Source organism: Artemia franciscana, chromosome 6 (genome assembly GCF_032884065.1).
Source record: "Artemia franciscana chromosome 6, ASM3288406v1, whole genome shotgun sequence".
NCBI classification, from domain to species: domain Eukaryota; kingdom Metazoa; phylum Arthropoda; class Branchiopoda; order Anostraca; family Artemiidae; genus Artemia; species Artemia franciscana.
The window spans coordinates 27,886,486-27,906,704 of record NC_088868.1 but is presented as its reverse complement, the minus strand read 5'-3'; the positions used below and the strand labels follow the sequence as shown (position 1 = coordinate 27,906,704).

At 36.1% G+C, this 20,219-nt stretch overlaps 2 protein-coding genes across 7 annotated transcripts in view; one reads left to right on the top strand and one right to left on the bottom strand.

Annotated features, from left to right (window-relative positions):
* The window catches only part of LOC136028275 (probable RNA-binding protein 19), a 112,496-nt gene that overhangs the window by 67,485 nt on the left and 24,792 nt on the right, over positions 1–20,219 (bottom strand). For all 6 annotated transcript variants that reach the window (XM_065706016.1, XM_065706014.1, XM_065706015.1 and 3 more), the window contains 2 exons: positions 10,836–10,948; positions 9,400–9,570 (listed from right to left, as the gene is read on the bottom strand). In XM_065706016.1, the coding sequence (XP_065562088.1) occupies positions 9,400–9,570; positions 10,836–10,948 (284 nt within the window). The remainder of the gene's footprint in view (positions 1–9,399; positions 9,571–10,835; positions 10,949–20,219) is intronic.
* LOC136028274 (superkiller complex protein 2-like) lies at positions 351–4,546 on the top strand. Its single transcript, XM_065706013.1, has one exon. The coding sequence runs from the start codon at positions 358–360 to the stop codon at positions 3,820–3,822; it is 3,465 nt and encodes a 1,154-aa protein (XP_065562085.1). The 5' UTR covers positions 351–357; the 3' UTR covers positions 3,823–4,546.

Below are 20,219 nucleotides of genomic sequence, written 5' to 3'. Positions count from 1 at the left end.
CAGCCATCGATGCTACACCAACCTTTCATTTAGAGGAAGAAGCGAGTCATACGTGGAGGCGCTACCTCTACACATGACACGTATCTTTTGACAAGTATCTATCTGCAAATGACACGGATCTTTTGACAGGGGATACGATATAATGATTGATTGAATTTGATAACTGATTTCCTGAAATGACGTCAGTTATACTTTTTAAATGACACCGTATATGATAGATGTTCTGCAATAAATGACGTCACATTAAAACTTAAATAACGCATGAAAACGAATGATGTCGCTTGTAATGACGTCATTCATACCATATAAAAGGATGCATACAGTCAATTCGCCTCAGTAGATTATAAGATTTTAAAGATGAATATGCAACCCAATTTTTTTGACATTCTTAAATTCAGCAACAAGTGGCAAACAAACAAGCTTTACAGTATCCCTGTTTATAAAATGCCAAGAGAATTGAAGATAAAATATGACCCGACGACTGGTAGAGCAATGGATGTTTTTGAAGTCGCAAAATCTGAATCATTTGCTCGACAAAGTAAACCTGGCCTTTTCAATGAACCTGTAAGAGACAATGTAAACGCTACGCCAAATGATTTAAAAACTGATGCGAAAACAGGTGGGAAATCAGTGGCTCTCGATTTTGATCATTTATTAACAGTACCACCGGGCTTTGAAAACGGCATGGAATTTGAATTGACTACTTTAGTGAAATCTATTCAAAATAAGTATAAATCTCAAGAAGAATCTGAGATGGAAAAAACAGCCGGTATTATCAGGAATATAGCGACGGAAGGTAAAATTAAAGATTCAAAAGATTCAAAACTTCACCTGGCACTTCCGAAAATTCCTAAAGAAAGCCCAACATTATGGGCTGAAACCGTTGATGTCAGCGAAGCTGTTGATTTTGACAGTATGGTTCCAAACCCTGCATTCAAATGGAAGTTTGAGCTTGACAGCTTTCAGAAACATGCTATTATTAAATTGGAGAAAGGTGAAAATGTTCTTATCGCTGCACATACATCCGCAGGGAAAACAGTAGTTGCTGAGTATGCTATAGCTTTATCTCAGAGGCATATGACGAAGACATTTTACACTTCACCAATCAAAGCCTTGTCCAACCAGAAATTTAGAGACTTTAGAAGTACTTTTCAAGACGTCGGGATTATAACAGGAGATGTCCAGATCAATCCAAAGGCAAGTTGTATTATAATGACGACCGAGATTTTAAGATCCATGTTGTATAATGGACAAAGTTCAGTTCAAGACCTAGAATGGGTCATATTTGATGAAGTTCATTACATGAACGATTCTGAACGAGGTGTCGTATATGAAGAAGTCTTAGTTCTTTTGCCAGAACACGTGAGAATCATTATGTTGAGTGCTACTGTTCCTAACACCTTGGAATTCGCGTCATGGGTCGGCAAGACGAAGAAAAGAAAGATGTGTGTTATTAGCACCCCAAAGAGGCCTGTACCTTTGGAACATTATTTATATACGGGACAATCTAGGAAATCAAAGGAGCATAAATTCCTTATTTTGGGAGCTGAGGGAACTCTAGTGCACAAAGGCTATTTAGATGCTGTAGAAGCAAAGAAACCGAAAGAGAAAGCCCCTGCTCAACAGAAAGACACTGGAAAAAGGGCTCTCGGAGGAGGTAAACGAAGTTGTGATCAAAGATACAATGAAAAAGAAGGCAATAAGGTTAAAAAGGTCATAGCTATTGCTCCTCATGCTTCAAAATCGGGCCCACAGCACCAAAAGAACCTTTGGATTCGAGTACTTGATCATCTTTGTTCTGAAGATAAGCTCCCTGTTATTTGTTTTACTTTGTCAAGGAGCAAATGCGATTCAAATGCAAATTCGTTGAGTTCTGTCGACCTAACAACGGCAGAAGAAAAACATGCTATTTCTCAGTTCTTGCACAAATGCCTGGACATACTCAAAGGCCCAGATAAAAATCTTCCACAAGTTATACAAATGTCAAGTCTGTTAAAGCGAGGAATCGGTGTCCATCACAGTGGAATATTGCCAATTTTAAAAGAAGTTGTTGAAATGCTGTTCCAAGATGGGAAGGTTAAGCTGCTCTTTGCAACTGAAACTTTTGCAATGGGAATAAATATGCCTGCTCGCTCAGTAGTTTTTGACGATATCATGAAACATGACGACAAAGGTCGAAGACAATTGCTACCCTCTGAATATATCCAGATGGCTGGACGTGCTGGAAGACGAGGTTTAGACTCTACTGGCACTGTTCTAATATTATGTAAAGATAGTGTGCCAGAATTGGAAAGTCTTCATAAAATGATGCTCGGAAAACCTCAAAAATTAGAATCGCAGTTTCGTGTCACTTATTCGATGATATTGAATTTATTGAGGGGAAAACAATTAAGAGTTCAAGACATGATGAAACTAAGCTTTGGGGAGGTTCATTTCCGCTCAAAAATTGAAGAACTTGAAAAGGAAATGAAACAAAGAGAAAACCCTCCAAAACTGGACTGTAGTACTTGCTCAGATGTCGAAAGCTTTTATGAGGCTGCTAGGAAGTATCTAGAAAAAAAAGTTGAAGTGTATAGGCATGTTTTACACCCCCAAGCAATTAAGGCATTGAAACCTGGACGTTTTTTAACAGTTGTCGATGATGAATGTGTTTTAAAACTTGGTCTCCTTCTTGATGTCAATACACATTCTAAAGAGCCAATTTTTAAGACTTTAGTCCTTCGTGGAAGCAAAAAAACAAAGAGAGAAAACTCAATGAAAAAAATAGATAAAACGAGACCAAAATCTGCCCTAACACCAAAAATGGTAGCCCTTGTAAAAAATACATATTTTGTTCCACATGTTCGGGACAGTGACGTTTTATCTTTGAAGTTAGATGACATAGCAGATGTTACTGACTTTACCCTAAAAACAGATTGCAAGGTCGTATTAAGTGACTGGAAAACAAAATCGAAGGAAGATTCTCCTTGTTCTGTATTTGATAAAGCAGTTGACGCCTTGTTAAGGATGTCAAAAGATCCCAACTTCAATTATCTTAATCTGGTAGAACATTTGAAACAGAAAACCTTGGACATGGTTGAGCAATTGCAGGAGCTGCAAAAACTCAAACCAAAATATGACGATTTCAAGTGTTGCTTGTGCTCATCTTTTTATGAGCATTTGGATTTCACAACGCAAGAGCGAGAAGAATACGATCGGCTGAATTACCTCACTTCGGACGAGCGTCTTGGAAATTCAACAGAATATGCTGCAAAACTGAATGTATTGAAATCTTTCAAGTATGTTAATTCGGATAGCATGGTTCAACTGAAGGGACACGTAGCGTGCAGCATTGGAAAACAAGAATTAATGCTGACTGAGTTATTATTCCGCAACATTTTGACAGATTTACCAGAAGAAGATATTGCAGCATTACTATCATGTTTAGTTTTCAATCAAAAACCTGAGAAGGAGCCAAACCTAACTCCTTCTCAAAAGGAAACTATAGATAGCATTCAAAAGGTAGCGAGGGATATTGGTAAAACTCAAAAAAAATGCGGTTTACAAGAACATGTTGAAGACTATGTTGATCAGTTTCAATTTGGCCTAGTTGAGGTGATTTATAAATGGACGATGGGTGTGTCATTTAGAGAAATTATGGAACTGACTGACGTCCAGGAAGGCACGATAGTAAGAGTGATACAGCAACTCGTAGAGACTTTACAAGATCTCCGTAAAGCCGCTCAAATTCTTGGTAATCCAACACTTGAAACTAAGCTGGAGGCTGCTTCAACGAAAATAAAGCGTGATATCGTTTTCCAAGGCAGTCTATATTTACAGTGAACTTCTTAGTTAGTACCTGGTTAGATCGGTATGCATTTTGAAATTTGTTTTTGTGTCTTGAAAAAAGGTGACTACCGTGAGCTTGAGCTTCCTTTTACAGTTAGCCTTAAATTTTTATGTCTCTAATTTTGTACCAGGTAAAATAAACAATATGTTTCTTATTTTTTACAAAGAATTAATTAGGATCTAGTAAGATCTTGTTTTATTTTATAAATTTCGGTAGATGGAATTTTCTGAGAGAAAGTCAGTGGAATGGAAGTGTGTAAGCTGTAAGATTTTTCGCCTTAGAAATATTCCTATTTTTTCAGAAAACGGTAGGATTGAACTGATTAATTTTACAGCTTACTCAAAGTATTTTCACAGTTACATAAAGTATCGAAACGTAAGAATCTATATTACTACAACAGGGAATTTTTCGTGAAGCTAACCCATCCCCCATTGGTTGGCATCATTTATTTTACAGTATTGTTCTTCTATTATAACCCTTAGGAAGGACTACATTGTCAAAGAGGTCTTAAAAATGAAAATATTCTAACCGTCTCTACTATCACTTAGTTATCAACTGTCTGTATGTATGAATTATAATGTATTCAAATATGTTCCAATCAAAAATGTTTTAGGAATTTAAAAAATAAAAATCAACCCTCCTCACTAGCACATGAATTTTTCAAGCAAATTCAATAAAAAAATTTAAAGAGCCATTTTCTTCAACATAGTTGAGCGGCCCAGCAACTACCCCTCTAGGGATATTGTTGAATGTCAACTCCCCTACAGTTATGCATATTGTAAATTATGCTTTAAAACTAAACGTTGCTTTAAAACTAAAAAGGCGTTGTATGTATGCTGGTTGCCAATAAGACATCTCAGTACAATCCCAAAAACGACTCATGGTATTAGGTTGAAACTCAAGGCTACTATCAGGCGTATGCTCCAGTCAGGCACATCTTGTCAGTTGATGACCTTGTGTGGTGTTTTCAATGTTGTGTTATAGAGGCCCAGAAGAAAGTTCCGAAATCGTTTATTTTTCCAGGCCTTGATTTGTCATATTTAAATTATGCTGACGACGTCCTGAACCTCAGTCGGACCATTTCTGGTATCGAGGAGAATTTTTTGATTTTATGTTCCAAATGTAGGAAAATAGGGCTTGAGTTTAATGCTAAAACGAATGAAGTTATGTCAATTGGTATGTCACACAATCAGCCTATTCCCGATATCGTTTGTCTTGATCGTAGGCCTGCTAAGCTGTCGTCAAGCATAAATTACCATTGGAAGTGATTTAAAGCATACTCGAGAACTTATATAAGAATTTCTAGGTGCAAAGCTTCGCAAGGCATGCGGCCTGCTTGTTCACAAAGCACGCTATAAAAGAAGAGTGCTTTCTAAAATTTGAAACGTATTTTCTGTGCCCCATTTGTTAGCTCCGTCACCTTTTAGGAATGTATTTAGTACGTTAGATAAAGGAGCTTGTCGGTCACTTCTCTTTCCCTATGCTAAGTTCCTACTGGGTGTACCTTTGTGGGCCAAAAATCGGCGCATGGTTTCTTTATATGGAGTTATCAATTCGTTTGCTGTTGTCACGGAGCGTATGTTACGCTTTGAACAGAATTTGGATACTTCAAAAAGTTTATTTAGTGCCTTTCTATAAAAGTTTTTTCTATTGAAGTTGCTTTTTGTTGCCTTCTTGTTTTCCCTTGTATGCTCCATTTGGACACCACCGTGTGTTTATTGGGTTAATGAAGTTTCATTCATTCATTACGTGAAACATTTTTTAGTTCAAAACTGTCACTCTCACTGTATTCATTTTCAGGTTATGGTCTTTATGTTAATAACCAAGAGGTTAGTCGTGTGAGTGTCGGATTCCTTGTAAAGAATGGGTTGAATCATAATGAAAGGAGTGATCTTAGTATTTGGATTGAAGGTGAGGTTGAACTTTTTTCAATTGGAATTGAATTTGATGGGAGAAAGAACTAATTAATATTGTGTATAAGCTACCCAGTGCTCACCTGGATGATGTTGTGGGAGGTATGAGTCAGCTGAAGGTACCGTCTGGAGCTAGTCATATTATTATGGATGATTTTAACTTTAACCTGCTTGATTTGTCTAATTATAATGCTAATTTCTAAAATGTATGATGTCAAATGACCTATACCCGCTTGTGAGTGTACCCAAGAGGATTACAGGATAGAGTACAGCCCTAATATACAAAAATTTCGTTCATTCCGCCGATTTGAAACTTTTTTATGCTGATGAGGTGCCTTTCCTAGTTGTGACCATCTTCGATTGGTGAGCGTTATAAAGGGTCAGTTGCACAGATCAAAGAAAAAGAAAATAAAGAAAAGGTTAAAAAAAAAGGAATCATCAAAATTTTGTGAAGGAGGTTATTGATATCGACTGGACCCCTGTGATTTCTGAAGAAGAATCCCCTACCAGAGCACTTGATAATCTAATGTCTATTAGTTTACCCGTTTATGACAGTGCGTGTCCTATTAAGGTAGAGAAAGTGAAAAAACAGGACCTCGAAAGCCATGGATAACGGGTGAAATAAAGGAAGAACGAAAGCTAAGGATTGAGCTTTATCAAAGATATCTAAATGATAAAAGTGATGGTTCGTATGAATTGTTAAAAAAAAAGCACAATTTAGAGAACAAATTACGCCGCAAAGCTATGGCCGAGTATTAGGCTCGAAAGTTTTCAAATAGTACAGTAAATATGAAACAAACATGGAAACTGATAAATGAAGTGACCAGTGGGAATTCTGAAATTGAAGGGGATAAAGTACAACTTGAAGGGTTCACCCCTGATGATAAGTCTGAAATTGCTAATAAGTTTTGTAATTATTTCTTTAATATTGGTATTAAAGTGCAAAATAGTGTAAAAATAGATGTCAATAAGTTCAAGAATACAGTATATGTGATAATAGAGGTGACAGTTTTGAATTTGCTTCTGATCCGTGTACGAGTGATGGACTGCTTAAAATAACAAAGTCTCTGAAATCAAATTCTGCGCGAGTGGACGGCTCATCTCTTCGACTGTTTAAGGCAATAATACTGTCCTTTTTTTTTTATTATAAACCTGTCACATGAAAAGTGAATTTTCCCTGAGCATCTAAAAGTTACGAAAGTGATATCACTTCATAAAGGTGGCCCTAAAAATGAAATTGAGAATTAGAAATCGATTTCGATCCTTCAATCGTTTTTGAAATCGTAAATCGAAACGATGGAAACGAATTGTAAATCGATTCATCGTTTTCGAAAATTTGTTTATAAACGTCTACGTCTACGTCTATATAGTTTCGTACAGGCTAATGGTTTACTGAGTGAGACCCAATTCGGATTTCGCAAAGGGCACTCGGCGACGAATGCTTTGTAACAAGTTATGGAATAATTAACAGTTGTACAGATCAATTAATAGTTGTAGAGGTGAAATACTTTTGTCTATATTTATAGATATTTGAAAAGCATTCGATACAATCGATTTCCAACCACTACTAAGTCGGATGGAATCGTTAGGTGTCCGCAGAAAGTGCTTAGAGTGATTTGAAAGTTATCTCACAGAGAAATCCCTCAAAGTAATGTTGAATGATATGCGCTCGGCAGCATTTCCAGTGACATGTGGAGTACCACAAGGGTCAGTGGTAGGTCCACAGCTTTAACTCATCTATGTTGAGCTCATGCGTGTTTATCTGAAAGATTGTGTCTGTTTGCTGATGATATAGTTTTAACTGTGCTTTCCTCGTCTGTGAAGGACCTGGTGAAAAAAGTGGATCTCGCATTAGATAGACTGAAGCCTTTCACTTCATTAAGTCTCTTGAGTTTAAATGTTCACGAGACATTTTTAATGACATTCTGTAGAGTTGGTACACTGTTAGAAGAATACATCTAACTATATAGCATTCGTTGGTTTATCCCTATATATCCTGCGGTTGCCTCATAGGGAGCAGTAACTTCTTATGCAACTATAAAAAAGTCGGTAGGTGTGTCCACAATGTAAATGACACCTGTGTATGTTTTAGGTCCCTGGTGTTCCTTAATGTTGGTCATATAAGAGATTACCCAGCTGCAGTGATGGCTTAACCCCTGATGTCTTTAGCAATTTTAAGACTTTAAGAGTTAAATATTGAACTAGGCAAAGCGATAATATAGCTGTTGATTGCCGTCGAGGTACCAGTTTTTCATAAACATGCATTTTAAAAATAATATAAAAATAAAAAGCCAAAAAGCTAAAAAAAAAAAAAAAAATATATATTAGAGTTTAGCAAATTCAATAGATGCATGCATGCACTAGGAATGTCGTTTTTAAAAATTCTATAGAAAGATAATAAGATCAATTTTTCAGTGGACTCGGGAAAGGATCCAGGGATTAGTTTTAGCTTAAAGATTAAGTTACGTTAAAGATTAATTCCGTATCCACTCCTGAATAGAATAAAATGTTTAATTAAAAATCAACATTGTTATCCATAGAGAGCTAGGGTCAAATTTATTTTTCTCTTTGTTAAGAATGAGAGATCGAGCCTCTCATGATAAATAAATACAACATAAATGCAATAAATAATTACAAATAAATACAACTTATGTGAATTAGTAAGTGAATCACTATTACTGCAGGCATTTTAAAATAATTTAAACAATGTGGTTCTTTAGCTTACAGTAGCAGGCTATTCTAATATTTTTTTTTGAATTTGTGATTATCATTCATAACTTTAGTTACTTTTTCTCTCCAGCTAGCCTTTCATTTATTTTCTTTTTTTGAAGGGTGCATTTATGTTGTTGTTGGTTCATTTCTTGTGTTAAAGGAGAAGCGAGGAGATCTCATACTTAAGCAAGTCATTTCATGGTACGTTGACGTAAAAATCCATAAAACAATAGTAATTATCGTCCAATCTCATCACAATTATCATAGAAAACTATTCAAAAAAACAAAAACGTGGATTCAAGCATTAAATGCATTTTTAAAAGTTTCTCAGTTTGTTTTGAAAATATTTTACTTACATTTCAGAAATCGCATTTTGTTACCTACTGCTATTTTGACTTTTTAGTAGGGTATAATAACCTATCGTTATGTGAAGTGCTATATTGATCTCGAGTCCTAAATATCACTATCTATGCTGCGGACAAAATTTACTCTCTAAGACTGAAAAACTGCCTTACTTGGAGCATAACCTTTACACCTGTTAAGTTGTTTTAAACGTTGACGTTAATACCAATTAAAAATCATAATCATCGCCCAAGATCATCATAATCATGATAAGCAAACTATTCAACAAACAAAAACTTGGAATGGAGATTCAAGATTTGATCAAGTGTGAAACCCTTTTCCTGAAAACTTTATTAATTTATAAATTATTAACTGCTCACCCAAAAAATCTATTTTATTGTTATTATGTTGACTCTTCCGTATCTTAGCATAATATTACCTAAGGTAAAGTTCTCCATACAGCTAGAGTCAGCTCTGAGCATTTGCACGTTAACTCCATAAGATCACACTACGTAACAGAAAACCAAGTTGTGCTAATGTAAAAGTTAATTAAAGGTAGTATGAGAGAGCTATCACTCGTTAATCTATTTTGACAGTACTTACATCTAAATCCGACAGGGCCATAGGAACCGCCATTGCCTCTTCGGGCTTCTTATTACTTTCTTCGACTATATCTATGTTCCCCATGGCTGTGGATACATCATTTTCCCAGATGGCTTTTGCATCTTTCTTATGAGCCTCTAGATATTCGGCAAATTTCGGGTCATTCTTCGCCTGAAATACAAGAAACTACTAAAAAAAAACAACGATAAATGTGCAAGCAAAATGGTAATAAAGTAAATAGACATGGTTAAGTTACCATAACGTATGTTGTACCAAGAATGTTTCAGCGCACCCAGCAAACAGGTTTTTTTTTTTTTTTTTTTTTTTTTTTTTTTTTTTTTTTTTTTTTTTTTTTACAAATCAGATTAATTTAGGGCCAGGGTAAAAAAGTTAACGATAAGCTTTATCCTATTAAATTTACATACAATCTTCAGTTGTGTTTATGGCGAAGGACGAGTTTGTGGCTGACGAGCACCACAAGCACTGTTTTTGGCTACTTTATTCGGTAAGTATCATTACGGTGCAAGTTTTACCATTAGCTTGCAATAACTCTTCACTGATCGATGGTAGAAGAACAACATGTGTAGAATCCAAATAACCATGGACTAGCATGGGATTACACAGACATTTGGCTCCCAGGTCTATCAGAAAAAGGGCCAAATAATGCATCAAAATAATCGGCTTATTATGCTGATTCCAAATATATAAAACTCATGGAGCATAAAGCTATTCATCCCTACCCTTGAGAAAATTTTTCTAATTTTTGAAAAAAGGGACAAACACCCACAAAAAGGCAAGTGATCTTGCTGAAAACCCATCAAGAGATTCAACCTACCAGAGAACATTCATTTAATGGTTTAAAACTCCTATCTACAAAAATTTGGAATATTGCATATTTTGCTCCCAAAAAAATCTCAGTTGTTTCTTCTTTGCTTCCCCAGGGATGATGATTACAACAACAAACTCCTATCATTAAGATTAATCAAAACAATATTTAGCATTCCTAAATTTAGGGCAAATGGCGATTCTTCCTAACTTAACAGTTTCTTTTTCAAAATGAGTTTTTAAATTTTCGGCTACTATGGGCTAGAGGCCATTCTTCATTAGTTTGCCCCTACGAGGGCAACTATGATTCTGTACCACGAACTATTTAGAACGGCTCTGATAAGCATCGGGTTCACTTAAACCCAGTAACCATAGAAAAGGGTAACTGAAGCCATAATGTATTTGATTGGCTATTATTCTGCTCCTGACTTTAGGCAAAAGTGCTTGAGATCAATTTTGCTATTCCTTTCAAAGTGGTGTGACTAAGATGCGGCCGGGCAAGCATTTGCTATGTTTATGGCAGTAGTAGATTACGAGTTGGGATTAATCAGATAAGTGACCTTTCCAACACTAGAACACTTTCTTCGTAGTTGTTCAAAAGGATCACTTACTTTTTCAATTATCTCCTGGAGATGTTTGTTTTTTTCCTTTCTTGGTATCTCTTCTTTTGTCTCTTCTGATTCAACTTTCCCTTTACCATGCTTTTTAAAGGCCTTAACATCTCCTGAAAAATAGCAAATTGTGTAGAGAAATCATCTCAGTTTTTTCCAGAACATAACAATGCTGTTTAAAAATCACAATCCTAAAATAAAATTAAGATAGCAAAAAAAAACAATAAAGGTAATTCAGCATTTTATTTAGCCTAAAAACAATAATATATGTTGAGTGATAAATAAAAAAAATTGTGATTAACACCACATAAAACACCTTTATAACACTCCTTAAAAAGCTCATGATTTTGCTTAAAACTAAACCAAATAAACGACAATGTTAGGTTAAAGTGAAAAAGTAAAAAAAAAGGAAAAAAGTCTAAGGATAGAAGAATTCAAGTCACGGTTATAACAATAAATGTTTCCACAAAACTGCAAAGTATAGTCCAAACACAGAAAACTGAAAAGAACCATGTATTACCGCTTTAACATGCCGCTTCAAAAAAAGGATTAAGAAACTCCAGAGCCATTGATAGCGAACAGAGCGACGAATCGAAGTTTTCGCTGCCGGAACTTTTTTATAGGGACGGGTAGCGATCCTGTCGCTCAATCATCGGCATTGTGGCGGCCCGGCCAGGGGTCTGGTCAGGTCCCGGCTCCTGAATCCGTATTGCCAAACAGAAGAATCCATTGTTTTACTACAAGGTAGCATGGCTCTTGAAACATAATTTTCGGAATTTCGATAAATGTGGTTTCAAAACAACATTTTTGATTAAGACTAATCAGAATAATAGTTACCATTCCTGAATCAGTTACAAATGGCAGTTAGCCTACCTAGACAGTTTCTTTTAAAACGCGTTTAAAAAATTTTGGTAACTAGGGGCCATGGTTCGTTCTTTATTAGGTTACTCCTATTGGGGTAACCATAAAAAACTACCATTAACACAACGTGGGAACAACAAATTGAATTAAAAGTGTAAAAAGGCTTGCAAAACTAGCACAACAAGAAGAACAGCAGAGAAAATCTGAGTCAAAACGCCTTAACAGCATTAACTTCGTACCGGGAGATCTCGCAAATCTAGAAAGCCACCCCCCCCCCCCCCCCCAAAAAAAATATACATATAAACCCCATCTAGTGATTAGATTGGTGGTTTTCTCTTGGAGACCTGCTTGAGTTTCTAATATTCTCTGGTCAAAAGCTCAAAAGTCAAAGCTGAGCAACATCAAAGCTCAAAAAGAACAGAAATTATTACGCATATGAGGTGTTTACCTCCACGTAATACCTCGCTCTTAAGCTAAAGTATCTTTAGTAATTTCAACTATTTATTCTACGGCCTTTGTGATTCAGGGGTCACTCTTAAGGAATTGGGGTACAATTTGAGTGAGGTATTAGTGAGGTATAAAAAACAGTGAGGTATTGACGAGAGGGTGAACCCCCTCATATATGCAATAAAAACATATGAAAATAGAAGTTCGTTACATAAGTTAATTCGTAAGCTACGTATATTTTTTACTAATGAAAACATTCGTAAATAATTAAAAGCTCTAGTTGTCTTTTTAAGTAATCAAAACTTACTTCCAGAAGGAAACGAGTTCGTAAAAGGCCAAGAAAAATCAGGTTTTTCCTTAAAAAATATCCTAATTTGCAATCATCTAATTCTTTCTTTTTTTTCTAAAAGGCTTAATTTTTTAATCTCTGATTTTATTCTATTTTTTTTTCCTTTTTTTTAAGTTAGCCTAAAAATTTCCTTTCATTTTTTCTTAGTTTTTAAAAAGATTGTTCTCACTAGGGGAACTCGACAAAAGATATGAGAGAAATTGGAAGAACCCAGAGAGTCCACACGGGCTCAAGCTTGATAGCCCGGGCCAAGCATATAATCACAGGGGGAATCAATTAGTATACTAACTTAGAATCTATGCTCTAAGCCTGAATGTGCAAGAATATGTCAAAAATAGCTATAAAAAATTGTCACTACAATTTCACAAGGACTTGAAGCCTGTTTTTATTGGAAGCCGATGTCCCCTCGAGAAATTCTACCCGCGGAAAATTACCCCCCTCCCCCCATGGAAAACTCCCCCATGAAAAATGCCCCCACATGGGCATGGGTAGAGGGAAGGACTCCACCTCAGAGGCGTAGTTAATTAATCTTTGGTTTAGTTTGAATAAAATGGGTATCTCAAAATTTTTATCGGATTCATTTTGGTGAAAAAGGGCGCTCTCCAATCACTTTTGGAAGTAAGATGGCTGCTCTCCAATCACTTTTCATTCATAAAAAGAGCACTGAAACTTTCGATCTCCAATTGAATGAGTCCCCTTCAAAGTTTATATGTCCACCATTCCCATAAAAACCTTACATCTTTACAATGGGCAGGTTGCGTAGCTTAAAACCCTTGTCCTGGGGCTGGAAGGGGAATTGTCAAACCAGAAGAAACAGTTATTTTACCTTTGAATTATTTTGAACAAAATGGTTGATCGGATGCGTTTTTGAAAAAAACGACGTGGGTTGCTGGTTGTTACCCTTTACTCACTTTTGACTTAAAAAAGCACTAGAACTTTAATTTGTAATCAAATAGGCTTCTCTGAAGTTTATATGATCACTCCTTCCTTATGAAGTACCTCTGAAAAAAAAAGTGAAAGAATAAAATAGTAAATATCCTGTACTAGACCGCATGCTATTGTTATTGATCAGAAATACATCTTTATGTTTCAATTCTTTTCTCAGAATTATTCCAAAATTAATTACCGTCAGCTTAAAAAAATAGCATCTATTTAAAGAAATCGCACGCATTTTTGTATTTTGCCTGTGCTGAACATATCAATAACTTGAATTAGAGACACTAAAACTTAACTTTCAGCTATTAATCTATCCATCCAACCCCAAAACCACAGAACAAATAAATTAATGTACATGCATCAAAAGTATTTCCAAGTTCATTTTTTTACTTATTTTTCACTTCTCCTTGCTATTCTGTGAAATCTTGACAATTAGTCTAATATTCCTTACATCCATTCCTATTTCAAACGGCATGTTCCTTCGCCAGGAAAACCGTCGGTTAATGAATGACAGATATGGCCGCTATTCAAAACTATTCCATTAAAACTGTTGCGTTTAATATTATTTAGCGAAGCCAATGCTTAGATCGGCGGTAGATTCAAAAACTTCACCCGTGTATGTGGGCTGCTTAGGTGTATGGCAGCACCTTAAAAAGCTGCTTAATACTGCTACCCCAAACTAACAACCAACTGCAGAACCAAGTCACCTGAGGCCAATACAACCACGCGCGCTCCACCTCCATCCCAGTCTATTCAAAGCCTCTCAATACACCCTCCCGAAAAATTCCAATTTCCCTTATATTCTTCCTTACGACCTCCTTCCATGCCATTTCTTTCATTACAGCCCTAGAGCAGCGTTTTCAGGGAGACAGCCTCCCTAGGGCGGCACGCACTAGTCTATAGGGAGGCACAAATATTAGATAGGATTGAAAAATTATAAGATGAATTTAAAAATACGCAGGCACGCAAAATATCCTAACGCTTTCGAGACTGACGGGGTTTACTGGCCCAGGCTGAATCAAAGCTAGGTTACAATATTAAGTTAGCGAAATTTTTAAAGATGCCACTGGATTTTCAGGGGGACAATCAATTAGACGATCATCATTGACGACATTGACGATAAATTAGTTTCTCGAATACGCACTTCAAATTCAGAATTAACCTTACAAGTTGAAGGAGGAACTGATGTAGCTAAAACCACATATTTCAATTGAATATTTCCAATATGTTGAAGAGAATAATATAACTGAAGATACATTTTTCTTTGTAAACTCATTCCTTGCAAAGTTACATCCATTGAAATTTTAGTATAATAGACTTTTTTTCAATGAGAAAGGCATTTTGTGGAACAGTCTCAAGGGGAGAGATTGGATTCTGGAAATTTGGAGAAGTAGGTGTTACTTAAATATAAACAATATTGGAAAGTTTACCCGGGTAAGAGGTATCGTGATGATTTTCTTAAATAATTAGTTTTAATGTCTTTTCAGTCTATTTTTGTTGCTGTATTTTTTGCTTGTTTTGTGTATGTCACCATGGCCCAATTGGGCTTTCGTGTGAATAAATCTATCTATCTATCTATCTATCTATCTATATACAGTGCATATAGTGCAAAGTCAATTCCAGGACATAAAACTCCCTTTCTATTATTAGTTAAAATGAAAACACTCGATTTCTTAAATAATTTATTTCTTAAATAATTAGTTTTAGTGTCTTTTTAGTCTATGTTTTGTTGCTGTATTTTTTTCGCTTGTTTTGTCTATGTCACCATGGCCCAATTAGGCTTTCGTGTGAATAAATCTATCTATCTATATACAGTGCATAAAGTGTAAAGTCAGTGCCAGGACATGAAACTCCCTTTCTATCATTAAATAAAATGAAAACATTTGATGTTCTCTGGACTCACTGCATGCTCTACAAAGCAACTCTTTTATAAGATTAAATAAAAAAAAACAAGTTTTTTCAACTGAAAGCAAGGAGTAACATCAAAACTTGAAACGAACAGAAAGACTTGCGTTCAAGATGGGGGTCTTCTTTTCCTCAATACCTCGCTCTTTAATCCAAAGTTTGATTTTTTATTTCAGTTATTTAAGAATTAGTCCTGAATCACAAACGCCGTTTAATTAGAATAATAAGCTCTTTAAAGCTTCAAAAAAAAAAACCTTTAGCGCAAAGAGCGAGGCATTGGGAAGAGGGCAACCCCTCATATACGTAATGATTCCTGTTCGTTTAAAGTTTGAATATTGGTCCTTACTTTCAGTAGAAAAAACTTGTTTTTTATTTAATTTCTGATTGTTTTTTGAACAATCAATTGTTTTTTAAATAAAACTATCGGTATAGATCCAATTCCAGTTTCAGATCCAATTCCATTAATGAAGAATTTCAAAAGTAGAGGGGGAGTATTATTTCTCCACTCTATCTCTAACATTTAACTTGACTTAATTTGCACTTGCAAACATTAAGAACTTATGAGTTCTTCAACTAATCGACATTAGCGTGAAAGAACTATACTCTGTGCAATACTAACTATTTTCGCAAGCTCTAAGCCCTACCCCACCCTAACTCCCCCGATGTGACCCGGATCTTTCCACGCTCGGACAACGTCTTTGCGCTACACTTATGCAACTAGCAGAAATTTGCGGGAGCGCTACCTAGCAATGCGATCACATTACACGAATGTCAATGTCATCACTTTGTTGGCAATCTAAGATTTCAAAGCCAACAAAGGACTGACTAACTCTTGCAGACAAGTAGTATGTAATACAGATTTCCAATTGAAAAAATTTGATGGTACCAATAATTTAGTGCTTGTGCTTGTCTGTCCTGCATTTCTTCAAAACAAAATTTAATAAAAGTTGCCTAGTTAAATCAAGGCTACTCAAATATTTATTATTACTGAGGAAGTTCAAAGAATTAATTTATTATTAGCACACTGTTCATTATGTATAGGGATCATGCTGTGTAATCTACTATAGATCTCGATTAGAAAAGAAATTCTGGTCTGGTTGGTGTTACAACAAGCCAGCTAGCAGTCGCAAAGTGGATTAATACCCTACCTTTGCTTCGCTTTCGTCTGCTTTGTATGATCATATTAATATGAATGAAAATTCATAGTTTGATTCTCTGCATCACCAAGATGGCTGGAAATTTATTGAAAAGTAGATGATGATTGTAAAAACGGCTGTGTCCGTATTGCACTGTCACGCAGACCTCTATACAACAGCTGAAGAAATCCTTATGAATGTGATAACCAATGAACAGGCCAGTCCGTCGGTTAAAAAATCCTTACTTTCAGCTGAGAAACAAGGACTTGAGGTTATGGTCAATTATGTCAAAGGGGTTGAAAAAAACTTTTCAAAAGTTACAGTAACCCCAAGGGATGTTCCTTCAAGAAAATCGGGATAAAAAACGAATGTCGTTAGACAAAGCACAATTTTTCAGAGCTTGGGACAGTAAAGACAGTCCTGTGTGGGATAAATTTCAGCACTAACGGCGGACTGAAACAGCTTAAAAATAATCAGAACTTTAAAGTTGCTGCAGATGCTCCTTCAATTTTTGAGCTCAGGGACTCTACGTTGGCAATTCGACGTGGTGTTAAGTCTACCTGAGAGAGGCCAGCTTTCTGAGAGGGGCCAGTGGCTTGTGTGAACGGCCTGAAAACCTGAACTTCGAAGAGGAACGTTGTTTTTATGGGCGTAAAGCCATTGTTATCGACTTCGTGCCACTGGTTCGCCAAAAGCCACTGGCTGAACATGAAACCGTCGAAATCTATCCCTTGCAATTGCTTAAAGCCGGTTGGAAAGGGATACCTGAAACAGCAAGCGAAATTCATATCGTGGGGGACAGGTATGATGGACTATTTGGTCACACTGATCCAATGATGGCAGTATATCTGTGAAGGACTGCAGTGGGTGTCACCAGTTACATGGCTACTGCTCGACAGTCTACTCTTTCTCGACCAGCTCAAAAATTGGAAATTGGACAAAACTGTTGCAAATACAAAGAGAAAAGCGAATTTGATAAAAGCAATTTATGAAACATGGGAAGCAAATGGATTTGACTATAAAGGCAGCTCGAGTACTGCCGACGCCTTGTGTGTATGGCTGCCTGGAGGATTTGCAGACAGGAGGAGACCTGTAGGTTTAAGTCATGATGTGTATTCGCTCAGTTTCGAGGAATTTTTGTGTAGCTTACATGAGGAAGTGGACATCAGAATGGCTCTACACGTTGCTTTTTGCTTCTGAAACGGCTTTGAAAGGGTGAATATTTGTGCTAATAATACTGAAGTAGCTGCGATACTAGTGAACCCAATCCCTCGTCTCCTTGGCATTTTTCCTGGAGAGAATGTTGTGCCTCAACTCCTCGTGAAGTTTCCAAATTATTATGTCCCCATTGATTTTTGGTTCCAGAGAACGGAGAAAAAATGTTAAACTCTCTGGCGACCATCCACTGCATTTAGGGGTGTGACACAACGATTTACTTTTTCTCCAAAGAAAAACTAATATTCTTAGCGTCCGCCATGAGAAACAATCTGTACATGGATATTCAGTATGCAATGCACAAGTTGAAAGATGAAACCTTCACGGAAGCCAGTGTTTTCTTCTTCCAAGATGTTACAAGAAAGCTGATAATCAGCGCTTATGGAATGCATCCTAATCAGTTTTCCCTCAGTGATTTAAGAATACAATTGTATTCTCGTAAGAAGGAGCTGAGAGCGTTGCCTCTCACAGAGTTTGTGGAACATTGTCAGTTTTCTTAAGCTTCCAATTTAGAATGCCTCATTGATTGCAAGAGTATGTCTGCCAAGCCCTTTGAATTATTGATGGCAATTTTCTGGACAAGATGTTGTTCCTGTTGTTTCGAGCGCTTCCGTCGGGATATTCACAACTGTTTTATGAGTGTAGCAAAAACTGCACCAAGAACTGTGAATGCCTTCCTCGATTTTGTGATGTTTTGTGTGCTTGCGCCGGAAAGTGTGATAATTCACCCAAAAAAGTATAACATATGCGTAAGTTGTAGTCATTTTCTTTAGATTCTTGTTCTTTCTTTTTTCTTTTTCATCAAAAGCTCTATATTTTGCAGCTTTTTTTGAACGTAAATATCTGTGCACTTTGATTTATTCCAAGTGGCTTCAGTTTTGACACCACCAACGGGATGGAGTTGCAAAGTTGTTGTTACCTTCCTGTTCAAACCCAATTGCTCTGTTCCTCCCCTCCCCTCCCTCTTACTCTAATGCAAGTACATGAAAGTTGGTTTCTGGTTTCACACCTTAGGTATGTTTTAATAATGTGCAGTTAGGAAGATAGATCTGATTGTGCTCATCATTTTTGGTTTTCTCTCTCGGTACCTTATTCTGTTTCACATTCTAGGTTCAAACCTCTCATCTAGGTTGAAAAACAGAAAATATGGCTGAACACATTATGGATTATGCAAATTCGGAGATATCACCTTTGGCACGCAAAATTTTCGTTGTGCCCGCCCATATTCGTTTTAAGCAACCAATTCTGCCCCTTATAAATTTCTCAAGCCTTCTTTAGCTTGTTGAACCCTGTGATGTTAGAATTTCGTTGGCTGGGTCCCTGACTATATATTGAAGCACGAGGGCTATATCGTGCCAAAGTGATCCAAAGGAAAAATAAACTCAAATTGAAAATTACAATTTTTATCAGGGAAAATTAAACTGAAGACGCAAATATGTTTAGGGAGGGTAATTTAATTATTAAACTGAGCCGTGTGGCGCAAATTTTAGAAAAATTAAGCATTTTGATGAAATTGATAAATGCAGCTAAAGATGCAGCTAAAGAAGACAAATTTTGAAAAAAATTGGCATGTTTTCACTTATAAATTTGTGCGCTCATGATACCATAGAAGCAAATAAAATATATTTGTTTAACGCTCGAAACCTTTGTTGAAAGCTTTTGTTTATTCATTTCTTGAATTATCTTAATGATTTCCATTTTAAAAAATATGCGTTGATGTAGAATCCTTTTAATGACAAAGAGGATGATAAATTTGAATTCACAAGAAAGAAAATTTGATTGAATTATTTTGTGATACTTCTTTAAAACAAAATTTTCTGCATGCATATCTAATTCAATTTTGGCTAGATATTGAGAATGAATATGATATTTTGTCAAATAAAACTTTATAAGTATTGCTGTCGTTCACAAAGTCTTATTTAGTAGTAAACAGGATTTGCTGCTATAGCTGAAATGAAATTGAAATATTGTGTTCGTTTGGTTGTAGAAGGTGAGCTTCGCGTGACTATTTCATCATAGACACCGATATTTGACAGACTTTGTACTAATCGTAGGCAAGCACATCCATCTCATTAAGAGACAATATTTAAAATTGTCATTCGTTTCTTTGTAATAGTCTCTCCTAATAAATTTCATAGCATTAAAATTGTTCGTATCTAAATCAAATAATAAGATGGAATGGAGGCTCCATATAATCAAATATTCTTGGGGGGAAGGGGTCCTGGTAAACTAAAGTTCGGAAACTGCTGCCCTAGAGAGCGGGATACGATTTATGGTACAGCTAACTGTTCGACATAGGTCCTGTCAGCCATAGGTATACAAAAAAATCCGTAGAGAGTTTTATCGACAATATCTAACTAATCACCTTCTCTCTTTTTGAGTCCCCATGACTCAGAACCATGGTTGACCACTGCCATCATTGTAGCTGTTTAAGCATTAAATTGCTTAATATTTTTTAGTGAAACCAACATTAAGACTGGCAGTAAATTCGAATACTTTCCACGTGTTTGTGGGTTGCTTAGGTATACGGTAGCG

What these genes read in the sequence shown, in the direction of transcription:
- LOC136028274 (XM_065706013.1), top strand. Translation starts at nt 358, where the DNA reads ATGAATATGCAACCCAATTTTTTTGACATTCTTAAATTCAGCAACAAG.